Source organism: Notolepis coatsorum (assembly GCF_963971535.1).
Source record: "Notolepis coatsorum genome assembly, chromosome: 3".
NCBI classification, from domain to species: domain Eukaryota; kingdom Metazoa; phylum Chordata; class Actinopteri; order Aulopiformes; family Paralepididae; genus Notolepis; species Notolepis coatsorum.
This window is the reverse complement of record NC_140167.1, coordinates 63,851,090-63,867,271: the sequence shown is the minus strand read 5'-3', so window position 1 is coordinate 63,867,271 and position 16,182 is coordinate 63,851,090. Positions and strand designations below refer to the sequence as shown.

The 16,182-nt window shown below is 50.9% G+C and overlaps 1 protein-coding gene across 1 annotated transcript in view; it reads right to left on the bottom strand.

Annotated features, from left to right (window-relative positions):
• Positions 1–16,182, bottom strand: part of dennd1b (DENN/MADD domain containing 1B) — a 467,783-nt gene that overhangs the window by 45,017 nt on the left and 406,584 nt on the right. Inside the window, exons 15-16 of the mRNA XM_084311228.1 lie at positions 13,201–13,291; positions 11,415–11,455 (exon numbers count right to left, since the gene is read on the bottom strand). Of these exons, the coding sequence (XP_084167354.1) occupies positions 11,415–11,455; positions 13,201–13,291 (132 nt within the window). The remainder of the gene's footprint in view (positions 1–11,414; positions 11,456–13,200; positions 13,292–16,182) is intronic.

Below are 16,182 nucleotides of genomic sequence, written 5' to 3'. Positions count from 1 at the left end.
AGAGATATATCTATGTTGTGGGTGTGGCTGCGTGGAGTGACGCCTGTGTTTGCTGCAAGATCAACTTGTAATGTCAGAGGACGTCCTGTCACATCAAATCACCACCTCGTCCTCCTCCCCTCCCTCTTCCCCCCCCCCCCTCCTCCTCGTCTTCCTCATCCTCCTCCCCTCTCTTTCTCTTCTCTCCTCGCCTCCCTCGTCCTCCTCCCTCTCTCTTTCTCTTCTCTCCTCCCCTCCCTCTCACTCTCCCCCTCCCTCCTCCTCCTCCTTGCCCGTCTCCACTGCCCCGCTTCACACACACAAACCCCACCTCGTAACGCCGGATCTGTACAAGGACCCAACACCCCCACCCTACCAAAGGGACCCAACACCCCCACCCTACCAAAAGGACCCAACACCCCCACCCTACCAAAGGGACCCAACACCCCCACCCTACCAAAAGGACCCAACACCCCCACCCTACCAAAAGGACCCAACACCCCCACCCTACCAAAAGGACCCAACACCCCCACCCTACCAAAAGGACCCAACACCCCCACCTTACCAAAAGGATTCAACACCCCCACCCTACCAAAAGGATTCAACACCCCCCCACCCTACCAAAAAGATTCAACACCACCCCCCACCCTACCAAAATGACTCAATACCCCCACCCTACCAAAAGGACCCAACACCCCCACCCTACCAAAAGGATTCAACACCCCCACCCTACCAAAAGGATTCAACACCCCCACCCTACCAAAAGGATTCAACACCCCCACCCTACCAAAAGGATTCAACACCCCCACCCTACCAAAAGGATTCAACACCCCCCCCACCCTACCAAAAGGATTCAACACCCCCCAACCCTACCAAAAGGATTCAACACCCCCCCACCCTACCAAAAGGATTCAACCCCCCCCCCACCCTACCAAAATGATTCAACCCCCCCTACCAAAATGATTCAACCCCCCCCTACCAAAAGGATTCAACACCCCCCCCACCCTACCAAAAGGATTCAACACCCCCCACCCTACCAAAAGGATTCAACACCCCCCACCCTACCAAAAGGATTCAACACCCCCCACCCTACCAAAAGGATTCAACACCCCCCCCACCCTACCAAAATGATTCAACACCCCCCACCCTACCAAAAGGATTCAACACCCCCCACCCTACCAAAAGGACTCAATACCCCCCCACCCTACCAAAAGGATTCAACCCCCCCCACCCTACCAAAAGGATTCAACACCCCCCACCCTACCAAAAGAACTCAATACCCCCCCCACCCTACCAAAAGGATTCAACACCCCCCCACCCTACCAAAAGGATCCAACACCCCCACCCTGCCAAAAGGATCCAACACCCCCACCCTGCCAAAAGGATCCAACACCCCCACCCTACCAAAAGGATCCAACACCCCCCCCCCCCCCCACCCTGCCAAAAGGATCCAACACCCCCCCCCCACCTTGCCAAAAGGATCAACATCCCGACCCTGCCAAAAGGATCCAACACCCCCCCCCCCCACCTTGCCAAAAGGATCAACATCCCGACCCTGCCAAATGGATCCAACACCCCCACCCTGCCAAAAGGATCCAACACCCCCCCCCCACCTTGCCAAAAGGGTCAACATCCCGACCCTGCCAAAAGGATCCAACACCCCCCCCCCCACCTTGCCAAAAGGATCAACATCCCGACCCTGCCAAAAGGATCCAACACCCCCACCCTGCCAAAAGGATCCAATACCCCCACCCTGCCAAAAGGATCCAACACCCCCCCCCCACCCTGCCAAAAGGATCAAACACCCCCACCCTGCCAAAAGGATCCAACACCCCCACCCTGCCAAAAGGATCCAACACCCCCACTGTTGTGAAGGGCCAGATTAAACCGAATATATATATTTATTTATATATATATATTTAATTGTATTTGTATATTCTCTAATATTCCCTGATATCCCTTGTATATTCCTTGTACAATATGCATTGAATATCCATTCTAGCCTACTGAACATCCCATAATAGTCTCCATTCTACTATTGGTCGAGACCTTGGTGCCAGGCTGCCATACCCCTCAGACCCAGTTCAAACGTACCGCTCCACATGTACGAACAAGTCCTAGTTCCGCGTAGGAATCTGACTACCGCACCACTAATGGGACTATTTGTTCATAGTGCGTATATATACTGCGCTACTAAAGTAGGACTTCCTTTTCAGTCCAGTTTCTTACCCTCCAATAGAGTCACAGACGTAAAGCCTCCCCGCGACGCCACGTGTGGGAGTAAGGCCAAGTTCGCCTACCATCGGTATTGAGACATCGTGTATATTAATATTTGAATAGTCATATTTGGCACTATATCGTCGAGTTGGACGTAGTCTATTAAGCTAATAATAGTCTGTTAATATATAGTGCTTCGTGCGGTGAGAATACTACCGTAGTCAGTACCCCATCGTTTCGGGCAGAGAACTGGCTGCTTATCCAGGGTGGTTGACCCCACGTGAAGCTGCACCCGAGGAGCCCCAGAGCCGACGAGCGAGTGGACCTGTATACCGGATTATTCTACCGACGACAGCCCGCCTTCCCAGGCACGGATTATGCTTTGTATACATTGATTATTCTATGGATAAAGACCCCCGACACTGCCGTGTGTTGGAACCCCCCCCCCTGGAGAGGACGCAAGGTGAGGAGACGCTCTGCAAGACGAGGTCGCTTCACGTCTCTCCCCCGTGGACCGGAGAGAGCCGGCCCACAAAGAGTCCACCTGCTTTCATCTGTGGTCCAAGGATCGCCGGCGCATTGAACGGCACTACAGTGGGTTCACCTGGGATACCCTTGGCCGGATGAGGCAGCCGGATTCTACCCCACCCCCCCTTCCTACTCCTGTCGGCTTACAAGCGACCGGATTAACCCCCCCCTAGTGGATCCAGTATATAATCATTCAAGTATCATTGCTGTTATTCCTTAAACTATTCCAGGTCGTATATGTACCACCTGCGCCTTCAGAGATTGGACATTCTCTATTGATATACCGACGAATACTCTTGCCATAAAAGTGCATACTAATTCCTATTCATAAATGTGATTGATTTGATTAAGTGCTTGCTCTACACACCATCGCTGTGTAGAAATAAAGACCTATTTCTAATTCGTACATTTGTGTTGGATCCGTTTCATCTACGTGACAGTGTTCATCATAATATATTTATGCCGTGTACTGGGTGGCCGAATATTAAGTACAAAGGTAGTGGTAGTAAGTATCATATCTAGTAATACAGTCAGGGAATTGTACCCCTCAGTTAAAATTGGTCCTTCGAGCCGGAGGGTAATCAGTGTAATATTAATATAGTGTTATTAATATTGAAATGGCCTATGATGAACACTCCACGAAACGATCCTCCTAACCAACGCCCGCAGCGCGAACGACGGCTCCCTCAGAACTTAGAGGCTTACGCTGTCAGTCAACAACCTAGTCTTCTACTAACAGTAAACGCGGTAAAACTAGAAAGTAAAAGTATGTCTAACCCCAACGCCCAGACTACCCCGACCATAGAGGCCCCTACGGGCTCTAATGTAACTGACCAAGTTCACGGTGGGGACCAGTGGGAACCAGACATGACTTCACACCCCGCCAGTACTGAAGAAGTAGTCCCCGATGAGTCCCGGGAGGAATACAACGCTACCGAGAGAGAACTCGGCACGGAAGAAGACGGGTAGAGCACCGTGGAGATAGAGCTCCAAGGCTCCGCAAGGAGTACCCCGAGGGAAGGCTCCCCTATACAACCGCCTTCTCCCAGCGAGGCAGAGAGGACCCTACAGCAGGCCTTCCTCATCAGCCTGAACGCCGCTGCTGAACGCAACCGACTGCAGATCCAGCAGCGGAGCGAAGAAGAGCATATACGTCTAGAACTAAGACGCATTCAGAGAGAAGAGAATGTGGCCCGAGACCGAGCAGACAGCCAGCGAGCAGCTGCTGGTGCTCTACGGGACGCAGAGCGCGACAGACAGCAAGCGCAACTAATAGAACAGCTGATCAGACGGACAACACCCTCTCCCTCCGCCAGAGGCTCCAGGAACTCGTCTAGACACACCTCCAGGGCGGCATCCCCTAGCCGAGTAAACAACCCTGAACTTGACCAACAGACGAGGTCTATACCCCCCACAGACCACCTCCCCCCACCGGTCCAAGCGAGACCTAGCAACCGGGAAGGAGCAGCATATCCTGTGGAGAGGCTAAACCAGAGACTACAAGCACTGGATGACCTAACTGAAGACGAAGAGGAAGAGGAGGAGAACCACGCCCGACGACAGCACAGTACTCTACCGGACCAGGAGGTCCGGTACAGCCCAGGCTATACTCCCGCGGAGCTGCGCTACAGACCCCCGACTCTATACACGGGTGAGCACGACGCACGACCCGCACCGAGGAACAGCACCTGGACAAGCGGGCCATGGTACACTGCCGGTACCAGCCCATACCAAGGAGCGGGAGGAGACTCGCCTAGGAGGCCTCTCCCCCAACGCTCGCCGATGTATCCACAGTCAGCGTCATACATTGGCACGCCTATGGTACCCGACTTCACCCAAGAGAACCGGGCCCAGTATACGGAACTCCGCATGTGTCTGGAGACCATGTTGGTGGATGTATTGGATGAACGCCATAAATACGCCATCCTACTGAAGCACTTAAAGGTACCCCGCGCACATAATATAGCGCTCGCCTACGCGACTTCCACCACCCCATACACAGCAGCGCTGGTAGCATTGGACCAGAGGTATGGGCGCATATGGGATTACGTGATCCAGGAGATCCGACACATCGACCGCTTACCCCCAGCAATAGACAATCGAGCACTGGACGACCTGTCCATCAGAGTGCAGTCCCTGGTAGGGATGTTGGGAGCGCAGAGAGAGAAGGGGAGGCATGAACTTTACGCCAACTCAAATGTGGAAAGGATCTTGGAGAAGCTGCCGCCCGCTCGACAGGAGCGTTTTAGGCGACAGAGGGACCACCGAGACCCGAATGGCCCCGAACCGAACCTCCTCGATCTAGCAGACTTCCTGGCGAGAGAAGTCAGCAGCCTACGGCTAGATACATTCGGACGGAGCACCCCTGGCTCCAGAGAAGGAACCAGACGACTAAATGATGGAAGAAGATCGGTGACTGTGATGCACCAATCGGAGTCAGTACCGAGCAGCAGGAGCCACAGTACCCCCTCCAGAACGGAGAAGTGGAAGATAGTGTGCCCCTACTGTGAGAAAGAACACTGGCTAGCGCAATGTGACTCCTTCCCCAAGCTGAACGCGGAGGAAGCAAGTCAATGGATAAAGTCCAACAAGCGCTGTTTTCGCTGTGCGCGCTCACACATGGCAGCCGAATGCCGCTTAAAGAAAAGGTGCACCAAGTGCGATGGAGCCCATCTGGACATACTTCACGACAGTAACAGACGGCGCCCTTCACCCGCACCATCCAGCAGCAAAGCGAGCGTCATGTACATCGATCCCGCCAGCAGCAGTGGAGCCCGAGTACTTCTAAAAGTAGTGCGTGTGACACTAAGCTACCAGAATAAAGTCCTGGACACTTACGCCGTCCTCGATGACGGGTCAGAGAAGACCCTGCTGCTCGCCTCCGCTGCGGCCCAGCTAGGGCTGCGGGGAAGCGAAACCCAAATGACAATTCGGACAATAAGACGAGATTTGAAGACGATAAAGGGCGAGAATGTCTCATTCTCTATCGCAGCAAGCGGCCAGCCTGAGCGACGGTACCAGATTACAGACGCTTTCACCAGCCAAGAAATAGGACTGTCGCGGTACACATACCCCGTCGCCAAGCTGATGGAGAAATATGCACATCTGCGCAAGTTACCGATCCCGCTCATAGACAATGCTATGCCGACCCTGTTGATAGACTCCGACCATGCAGACCTCAAATTTCCCGATAGACCGGGTTCATACCGGACCCCGAGGCTGTCCTGCAGCAGTCGAGACCCGTTTGGGATGGACTCTCCAAGGCCCGCTCGCCAAATCTCTCAACCGAAGTACAGCCACTAGATGTCTCCACTCCCGAGTCACAGAGGGAGAAACCGCACTCCTGCAACACGTAGAGCGGCTATGGACCTTGGAACAAATGCCCTTTAAGAACGGAAAGAAAGACATTCGCTCTAAAGATGACATTTACGCCATTCACCTCCTCGAGACAGGGACCAAGAGAGTCCCGGTCAACGGCGTGTTGAGATACGCCACGCCACTCCTGCGGCGAGAAGGAATGCCTACTTTCCACGCCAAGACAGACGCCACAGAACGGTACCTGCTGAACACGGAGCGGCGCTTAGCCAAGAACCCCGCCCAAGAGAGTGTATACCGCGCTGAGATTGAGAAGCTCATCACAGCGGGACACGTCACAAAGATGGACATTAAAGAGGCTGACCAGACCACTGAATCGTGGTACGTGCCTCACCACAAGGTCCATCACAACGGTAAAGACCGCATAGTATTTAACTGCAGCTACCAGATCGGATCCCAAAATCTGAATAAAGAGTTACTGCCCGGTCCCACACTCGGCCCCTCCCTACTCGCCGTTCTACTCCGCTTCCGCCAGGAAAAGGTGGCCATCAGCGGGGACATTAAAGGAATGTTCCTGCAGGTGAGACTAGTAGAGGCGGACAAGCCCCTGTTACGGTTCCTATGGAGAGAGAAGCCAGGAGATGAGCACCCAGCCATCTACCAATGGGAAGTCCTCCCCTTCGGAACGACGTGCAGCCCCTGCTGTGCTACATTTGCACTACAGAAACATGTAGCAGAGGACCCAGCAGCGGACGAAGAGGTCCGACACAGCGTAAAGAACAGCTTCTACGTAGACAACTGTCTACAAAGCCTTTCAACCCAAGAAGAAGCCGAGGCTCTCCTGATTAAACTCCGCGCCTCATTGATCAAAGGCGGCTTTGATCTCAGGCAGTGGGCCAGCAGCGATCCGCAAGTACTGCGCAGCCTCTCCTCCGAGGACAAGGCAGCCAGCAGCGAGACCTGGATGGCTACAATCCCGGGAGAAGCCCAGGAGATGACCCTGGGATTGGTGTGGCGATTCAAAACAGATTCGCTTCACTACAGACACAAGCCCCTGACTACGGAGCAGGGAAGGCCGGCGGCGGCGCCGACCACCAGACGGAGTGTGTACACAACACTCGCCCGACAATATGACCCGCTAGGATGTATTCTACCGTACACCACCAGGGCAAAAATGATTGTACGAGCATTGTGGGACAAGGACCAGGGCTGGGGCGACCCCATTCCCGCACACCTTGCATCCACCTGGAGAGAGTGGGAGATGAAGCTCCACTCACTCCCAGGCGTTAATATGCGCCGAAGCTACTTCCCACCCACGGTGAGGCCAGAGACATGTAAAATGGACTTACACGTCTTCAGTGACGCCTCAGAGGTCGCATACGGATCAGTAGCCTACTTGCGGGCCCAAGAGAAGGGGGGAGAGATCTACACAGCATTTGTCCTCGCCCGCTCGAGAATAGCCCCACGCAAGCAACAATCTATCCCACGTCTAGAGCTCTGCGCAGCCCTAGCCGGAACGCACCTAGCCACGCTCATCCAACGTGAGCTCACCATACCGGTGTCTAGAACAATCCTGTGGTCAGATTCCACGACGGTACTCGCCTGGATCAAATCGGACTCATGCAAGTACAAAGTCTTCGTGGGAGTCAGAGTCACCGAGATTCAAGACTTAACCGAAGAGTTAACCGGAGAAACAGAGTGGCGCTACGTTGATACAAAACAGAACCCAGCTGACGTCATCACCCGGGGGATGCCCCTGGATGACCTCACCCGTCGCAATGTCTACAGTGACGGCCCCGCATTCCTAAGACTCCCGGAAGGACAGTGGCCCATGCCTATCCCGAGGGAAGCAAGTCCAGAGGAGGTGGAAAATAAGAAGTCTGTGTTCTGTGGATTGAGCACCGTAGCCTCCACCGACCCTAACATAGACGATTGCACGTCCATAGAGAGTGCACAACAAAGAACATTCCTGCGGTACCACCCGGAGTGCAAGTCCCCCGCTGATATGTCAGCAGCTAACTACGAGGAAGCAGAATTGCTTCTACTGCAGCGAGCCCAGAGAGACTCGTTCCCCGATGAATTGGCCTGTCTACAGGGAGGAAAGCCCGTCCCATCCGACAGCAGATTAATTCATCTGGCCCCCGAGAGCGACGCTCATACCCTCATCCGAGTGGGTGGTCGCCTACGCAGAGCCCCCAATCTACCGGATGACATTAAATACCCGATCGTATTGAACAGCCGACACAAGGTCACAGAGCTGATTATAAAGAAATACGATGAGGATGTACATCACGCAGGAGCAGAAAGAGTCTTCGCGGAAATCAGACGTCGTTACTGGATCCTACAAGGAAGAGAGGCGGTACGACGCTTCCAGCGAACATGTCTAGACTGCCGCAAGTGGCGCGCGCAGCCCAGCATACCAAGGATGGCTGACCTTCCTCCATGTCGCCTCCGAATCGGTGACAAGCCATTCCACTCAACGGGTATGGACTGCTTTGGCCCGCTGCACATAAAGAAAGGAAGAGGAACCGAGAAGCGGTGGGGTATTGTATTCAAATGCATGACCACCAGAGCGATACACATCGAGCTTCTCCCGACCATGAGCACAGACTCATTCCTTATGGCCTTCCGTAGATTCACATCACGGAAAGGAAGACCGTCTACCCTATTGTCCGATCATGGGACAAACTTCAAAGGCGGCGAAAGAGAGCTGAGAGAGAGCTTCCAAGCTATGGGCCCAGAACTTAAGACCCACCTCGCTCCAGCACAGGTTGATTTCCAATTCAACCCCCCAAACGCACCCCACTTCGGTGGCACTTGGGAACGAGAAGTGCGCTCCATAAAGACAGCCCTGTACGCAGTACTTGGGGCCCAGACTGTGGCGGAAGAAGTCCTAATGACAGTCCTCACGGAGATTGAGGGAGTACTTAACTCGAAGCCCCTCGGATATGTCTCCAGTGATGTGGCGGATATCGACCCAGTTACCCCCAACACACTCCTGATGGGGCGGCTTGATCCTGCATTACCCCAGACAATGTACCGGCCTGAAGAAGCGAACGGCCGACGAATGTGGAGGTACAGCCAAGTATTAGCCGACGAGTTTTGGAGCAGTTTCCTACTGCACTACCTACCGTCTCTACAGACCCGCCAGAAGTGGGTAAAGGAGAGAGACAATTTGACAGAAGGAACAGTCGTCATGATTATTGATCAATCACTGCCCAGAGCTATGTGGCCGGCCGGCCGCGTAAGCAAAGTGATTACCGGTGCCGACGGCAAGGTCCGAGCAGCTGAAGTGCTCGTCCAGGGTCGCACTTACACCCGTCCCGTGGCGAGGCTCATAGAACTGCCCCGACTCCCAGACACAATCGATGATGACCATGACCCTATAACCCTATGACTTTGTGAAGTTGACTGACCCCTACAGCAAACCCTTATGTGTAAATAGACAACGCGATTAATCTGTCTCTGTTTAACTGATTAGGTCTGGGACCAATCAGGGGGTGGCTGTTGTGAAGGGCCAGATTAAACCGAATATATATATTTATTTATATATATATATTTAATTGTATTTGTATATTCTCTAATATTCCCTGATATCCCTTGTATATTCCTTGTACAATATGCATTGAATATCCATTCTAGCCTACTGAACATCCCATAATAGTCTCCATTCTACTATTGGTCGAGACCTTGGTGCCAGGCTGCCATACCCCTCAGACCCAGTTCAAACGTACCGCTCCACATGTACGAACAAGTCCTAGTTCCGCGTAGGAATCTGACTACCGCACCACTAATGGGACTATTTGTTCATAGTGCGTATATATACTGCGCTACTAAAGTAGGACTTCCTTTTCAGTCCAGTTTCTTACCCTCCAATAGAGTCACAGACGTAAAGCCTCCCCGCGACGCCACGTGTGGGAGTAAGGCCAAGTTCGCCTACCATCGGTATTGAGACATCGTGTATATTAATATTTGAATAGTCATATTTGGCACTATATCGTCGAGTTGGACGTAGTCTATTAAGCTAATAATAGTCTGTTAATATATAGTGCTTCGTGCGGTGAGAATACTACCGTAGTCAGTACCCCATCGTTTCGGGCAGAGAACTGGCTGCTTATCCAGGGTGGTTGACCCCACGTGAAGCTGCACCCGAGGAGCCCCAGAGCCGACGAGCGAGTGGACCTGTATACCGGATTATTCTACCGACGACAGCCCGCCTTCCCAGGCACGGATTATGCTTTGTATACATTGATTATTCTATGGATAAAGACCCCCGACACTGCCGTGTGTTGGAACCCCCCCCCCTGGAGAGGAAGCAAGGTGAGGAGACGCTCTGCAAGACGAGGTCGCTTCACGTCTCTCCCCCGTGGACCGGAGAGAGCCGGCCCACAAAGAGTCCACCTGCTTTCATCTGTGGTCCAAGGATCGCCGGCGCATTGAACGGCACTACAGTGGGTTCACCTGGGATACCCTTGGCCGGATGAGGCAGCCGGATTCTACCCCCCCCCCCTTCCTACTCCTGTCGGCTTACAAGCGACCGGATTAACCCCCCCCTAGTGGATCCAGTATATAATCATTCAAGTATCATTGCTGTTATTCCTTAAACTATTCCAGGTCGTATATGTACCACCTGCGCCTTCAGAGATTGGACATTCTCTATTGATATACCGACGAATACTCTTGCCATAAAAGTGCATACTAATTCCTATTCATAAATGTGATTGATTTGATTAAGTGCTTGCTCTACACACCATCGCTGTGTAGAAATAAAGACCTATTTCTAATTCGTACATTTGTGTTGGATCCGTTTCATCTACGTGACAGTGTTCATCATAATATATTTATGCCGTGTACTGGGTGGCCGAATATTAAGTACAAAGGTAGTGGTAGTAAGTATCATATCTAGTAATACAGTCAGGGAATTGTACCCCTCAGTTACACCCACCCTGCCAAAAGGATCCAATACCCCCACCCTACCAAAAGGATCCAATACCCCCACCCTGCCAAAAGGATCCAACACCCCCACCCTGCCAAAAGGATCCAACACCCCCACCCTACCAAAAGGATCCAACACCCCCCCCCCCACCCTGCCAAAAGGATCCAACACCCCCCCCCCACCTTGCCAAAAGGATCAACATCCCGACCCTGCCAAAAGGATCCAACACCCCCCCCCCACCTTGCCAAAAGGATCAACATCCCGACCCTGCCAAAAGGATCCAACACCCCCACCCTGCCAAAAGGATCCAATACCCCCACCCTGCCAAAAGGATCCAATACCCCCACCTTGCCAAAAGGATCAACATCCCGACCCTGCCAAAAGGATCCAATACCCCCACCCTGCCAAAAGGCAACACAGGGACTTCACAGGCACATACCTTTACAGTATGCATCCATTGTTGATAGGACCTGGAATTACCTGGAGATAAAACAGAGGGAAATGTGAATGAATCATATTGCTTCTCCATAGTATTTACTATGTAGAGTGAGGTGGACATAAGATGACTGACGGTTCTGAAATATCGAGCTAATATATAACTATATGACACCGTTTGTTAGTCGCGATCATTATAATTGCTGGGTATTTTATTCTTTAGGTATAAATATGTGCCTATTTAGTGTGTAACAAAATGACAAAATGGCTGTGTGGCAAGTATTGTGGCTGAGTATTCTATTTTTATAGAGTGGTATATAGAGTATACCAATTCCTATTTTTTTTGTGTCAATGTCATCTTGTAGGCAAAACTCTTGTTCCAAAATGCGCATGCAAGTTTTGAGTTGAAATCATAGATTTAGCTCTCAAAATGTAAAATCGCCACATAATGTAGTGTCGTCTCCACACAAGGATCTTTGGTGTTTAACCCCCTTTCATACCTGGTTATTTCCCTCCACTGTCTTTCTCCAGGCACAAAAACTCCAGGGACATTGTGGATGAAAGCATTTGACCAGGTGAAGGTAACTGAATTCGTGTGTGTGTGCGTGCATGTGTGTGTGTGTGTGTGTGCGTGTGTGTGTGTGCGTGTGTGTGTGCCAAATGTTAGGGCTGCCCCCTCTTCATCCATTAATCTGTCGGTTTGAGCTCAAGTCAACCAAGGCTTTGTTAGTCAGTAAGTAATTTTTAATGCCTTTGTTCCAGAAAAGTAACAAGTACATCTCTGGTAAGCATGAGATGTAAAGAATATGTGGGAAGCACAACTTCACACATTTGCCAATTAAATCAACTAAGTGATTAGGCCACAAAGACCTGTGCTATGACTCTTAGTTGACTACATTCACAGCTAAAGAACGAGTACTTTTTGGTGACACACGTACATCACATACACACATTCAAGTTCAAGTTTCAAGTTTCTTTAATAGTTGTCATACAGAAGTACAGAATACTTTTGTACAAAATGCTTCTTACTGTTGCGCTCCAGAGACTGTGCATGACAAGATAAGTATGAAATAAAAACATAGTAAAAATTAGAAGTAAAAAAAGAGGTCACAGTGTTCAGTTTAGACATATGTACAATGTTCGTAGACGTAGTTACCATACAATATACAATACTGTGCAGTGTACTAATATACAATACTATATAGTGCAAGGCATAAATGGACGAGGTGCAGTTTAGGTACAATTCACAGTAGGTGTACGAGTTGTAGTGCAAATCCTTTATCAATAAATATAAAGTGTAAGTGTGTTTGTGTGATCTAAAGTGTGGAGAGTGGGTGCTGCAGTGTGTTGTTTGTTTGAGTGAGTGTGTGCGTGTGGGTGTGTGTGCTGTGTGCATTTGATGGTTGTTGCATAGTGATTATTGTTCGTTTAGCGATTTTTTGTTCGTTTAGCAGCCTGATGTGATGAGGATCGATTTTACAACTGCAAATACATGGACTGTTCAAAGATTTTCAAAACAGACTTATTTTGACTTGGTTTTTCATTGCAAGGGTTCAATTATGACCAGACTAAACGTCCAACTATGTTTTTGTTATGCAATTCTTTCTGGTCGACTATTTTAACTAGATTATGTTTTTGGTTCCAATTTATAAATGCCTGCTTCCGGCAATGTTACCCTCCTACACTGCCCTGAAACTTCCATCGTGTTGCATAGCTATAAAACAAAAGTTGCTATGTTAAATCAATATAGCTTTTCTTTTTTTTTTATCAAAGAGGTTTGGACCACTTACTGCCACAGAAGCCCCCCTCCGTGATCTCCTCTTCAAACACGTCGCTGAAGCCCCGGCCTGCGTTCAATTTGGCCAGCCGGCCGTCAATGAACTGCAACCATAAATTACAGCGTGCTTATTAAAAAATGGTGTTGGGTTGGTGGTGGTGGTGGTGGTGGTGGTGGTGGAAGGGGGTATGCACACATGCACAGAAAATACATATAAACACATACATACACACAAGCAGAGAACATTTAACTAAAAACACACACACACACACACAGGGCCGCAGCAGAGAGGTATTAATCCTGGCTAGATTAGGGAGGGAGAAGGTAATGCAGAGCAGGTGAGGGATTATGGCAGCAGACTACAAGCTGCTCTGCTGTCTGAGAGCAGCCACCAGGAAGTTTCATTTCCCCCTGTTGTCACATGGAGCAAATAACACACTTCTCATAAATATGGTCTTAATAACCCAGGCAGCTACACATCTCTCTCTCCCCCTCCCCCTCTCTCTCGGTCCCTCTCCCTCTCTCTCTCTAATGATCTTTTTTTCTCTCTCTCCCTCACACACACACACACACACACACACAGGAGCAAGAGTGCACATACACACACGCACATTAAATAAGCAGTCAAGCGCACACACACACAAGCGAGCGCACAACAACACACCGGCTTTTCCTATTGTCCCACGCTGAGGGAGTGAGTGGAGAGTAAGCATTCCATTGTACTTGTTAAAATCTTGAATCTATAGAGACATATACACACACACACACACACACACACACACACACACACACACACACACACACACACACACACACACACACACACACACACACACACACACACACACACACACACACACACACACACACACACACACACACACACACACACACACACACACACACACACTCAGCTCCTCCTGCGATAAACAGGGAACTAAAATAACAGCATTCCTCAGACATTACTGCATGAAGAGCCGTCCGGGGGGATCTTTACATCCCGTGACCAAAGACAAGGGAGAGGACAGGAAGGGAAGGGATGAAGAAAAACTAAATAATCTAAATAAAAGTCGTAAACACATCAAAGGTTCTCTCTCCTTATCATCTCTGTGTACGATAAGAGCTGTGGGTTTGATTCCCAGGCAGGCGTACCGGCACACTAAGCCCACTGGCGTCTGAGAGGAGCGTTACTGTATAGACTTGTGTACCGTCTTGTGCAACAAGAATTTGAATAAATAGAAGAGGGAGGCAAAAAATAAAAATAAAGAAACTTTTCTTCAAAAGACTGATTCATCTTTATTCAATTTTTATCATCTTGAAGATCTTCAAGTTTATTGATGCGACTTTGGACTTCCTCTCCTTTCCTTTTTTTCTGTGTACGTTTATCAAAGCAAGTATTCTGTGGAGACCGTTCAGTCGTATTTCAATGGTGCTGTTTTCAATTAACAAACCGAGACCACATTCATAGTGTTCGATCGCAGACGTCTTGGGTCGCAAACCGCAGGTGATTTCAATCAAATAGCAGGTGATTGTCATTAAATGACAACCGTGACCAATGAGCTGTGGCAAACATTGTATGGCAAAAAAAAAGTCTCGTTCCGTTTGACAATATTATTAACACATTCATCACTGAGAAGCGTTCAGAATTTTAAGTGCAGAAGGAGGTGCAGAAGGAGGTGCAGTAGGAGGAGCAGTAGGAGGTGCAGTAGGCGGTGCAGTAGGAGGTGCAGTAGGAGGAGCAGGAGGAGGTGCAGTAGGAGGAGCAGTAGGAGGTGCAGTAGGAGGTGCAGTAGGAGGAGCAGTAGGAGGTGCAGTAGGAGGTGCAGTATGAGGTGCAGTAGGAGGTGCAGTAGGAGGTGCAGTAGGAGGTGCAGTAGGCGGTGCAGTAGGAGGTGCAGTAGGAGGTGCAGTAGGAGGTGCAGTAGGAGGTGCAGTAGGAGGTGCAGTAGGCGGTGCAGTAGGAGGTGCAGTAGGAGGTGCAGTAGGAGGAGCAGTAGGAGGTGCAGTAGGAGGAGCAGTAGGAGGTGCAGTAGGAGGAGCAGTAGGAGGTGCAGTAGGAGGTGCAGTAGGAGGTGCAGAATGAGGTGCAGAATGAGGTGCAGTAGGAGGTGCAGTAGGAGGAGCAGTTGGAGGTGCAGTAGGAGGTGCAGTAGGAGGTGCAGAATGAGGTGCAGAAGGAGGTGCAGTAGGAGGTGCAGAATGAGGTGTAGAAGGAGGTGCAGTAGGAGGTGCAGAAGGAGGTGCAGTAGGAGGTGCAGTAGGAGGTGCAGAATGAGGTGTAGAAGGAGGTGCAGTAGGAGGTGCAGAATGAGGTGCAGAAGGAGGTGCAGTAGGAGGTGCAGAATGAGGTGTAGAAGGAGGTGCAGTAGGAGGTGCAGAAGGAGGTGCAGGAGGAGGTGCAGTAGGAGGTGCAGTAGGAGGTGCAGAATGAGGTGCAGAATGAGGTGCAGAAGGAGGTGCAGTAGGAGGAACAGTAGGAGGTGCAGTAGGAGGAGCAGTAGGAGGTGCAGTAGGAGGTGCAGTAGGAGGTGCAGTAGGAGGAACAGTAGGAGGTGCAGTAGGAGGTGCAGTAGGAGGTGCAGTAGGAGGAGCAGTAGGAGGTGCAGTAGGAGGTGCAGTAGGAGGAGCAGTAGGAGGTGCAGTAGGAGGAGCAGTAGGAGGTGCAGTAGGAGGTGCAGTAGGAGGTGCAGTAGGAGCAGTAGGAGGTGCAGTATGAGGTGCAGTAGGAGGTGCAGAAGGAGGTGCAGTAGGAGGTGCAGTAGGAGGTGCAGTAGGAGGTGCAGTAGGAGGAGCAGTAGGAGGTGCAGTAGGAGGTGCAGTAGGAGGTGCAGTAGGAGGAGCAGTAGGAGGTGCAGTAGGAGGAGCAGTAGGAGGTGCAGTAGGAGGTGCAGTAGGAGGAGCAGTAGGAGGTGCAGTAGGAGGTGCAGTATGAGGTGCAGTAGGAGGAGCAGTAGGGGGTGCAGGAGGAACAGTAGGAGGTGCAGTAGGAGGTGCA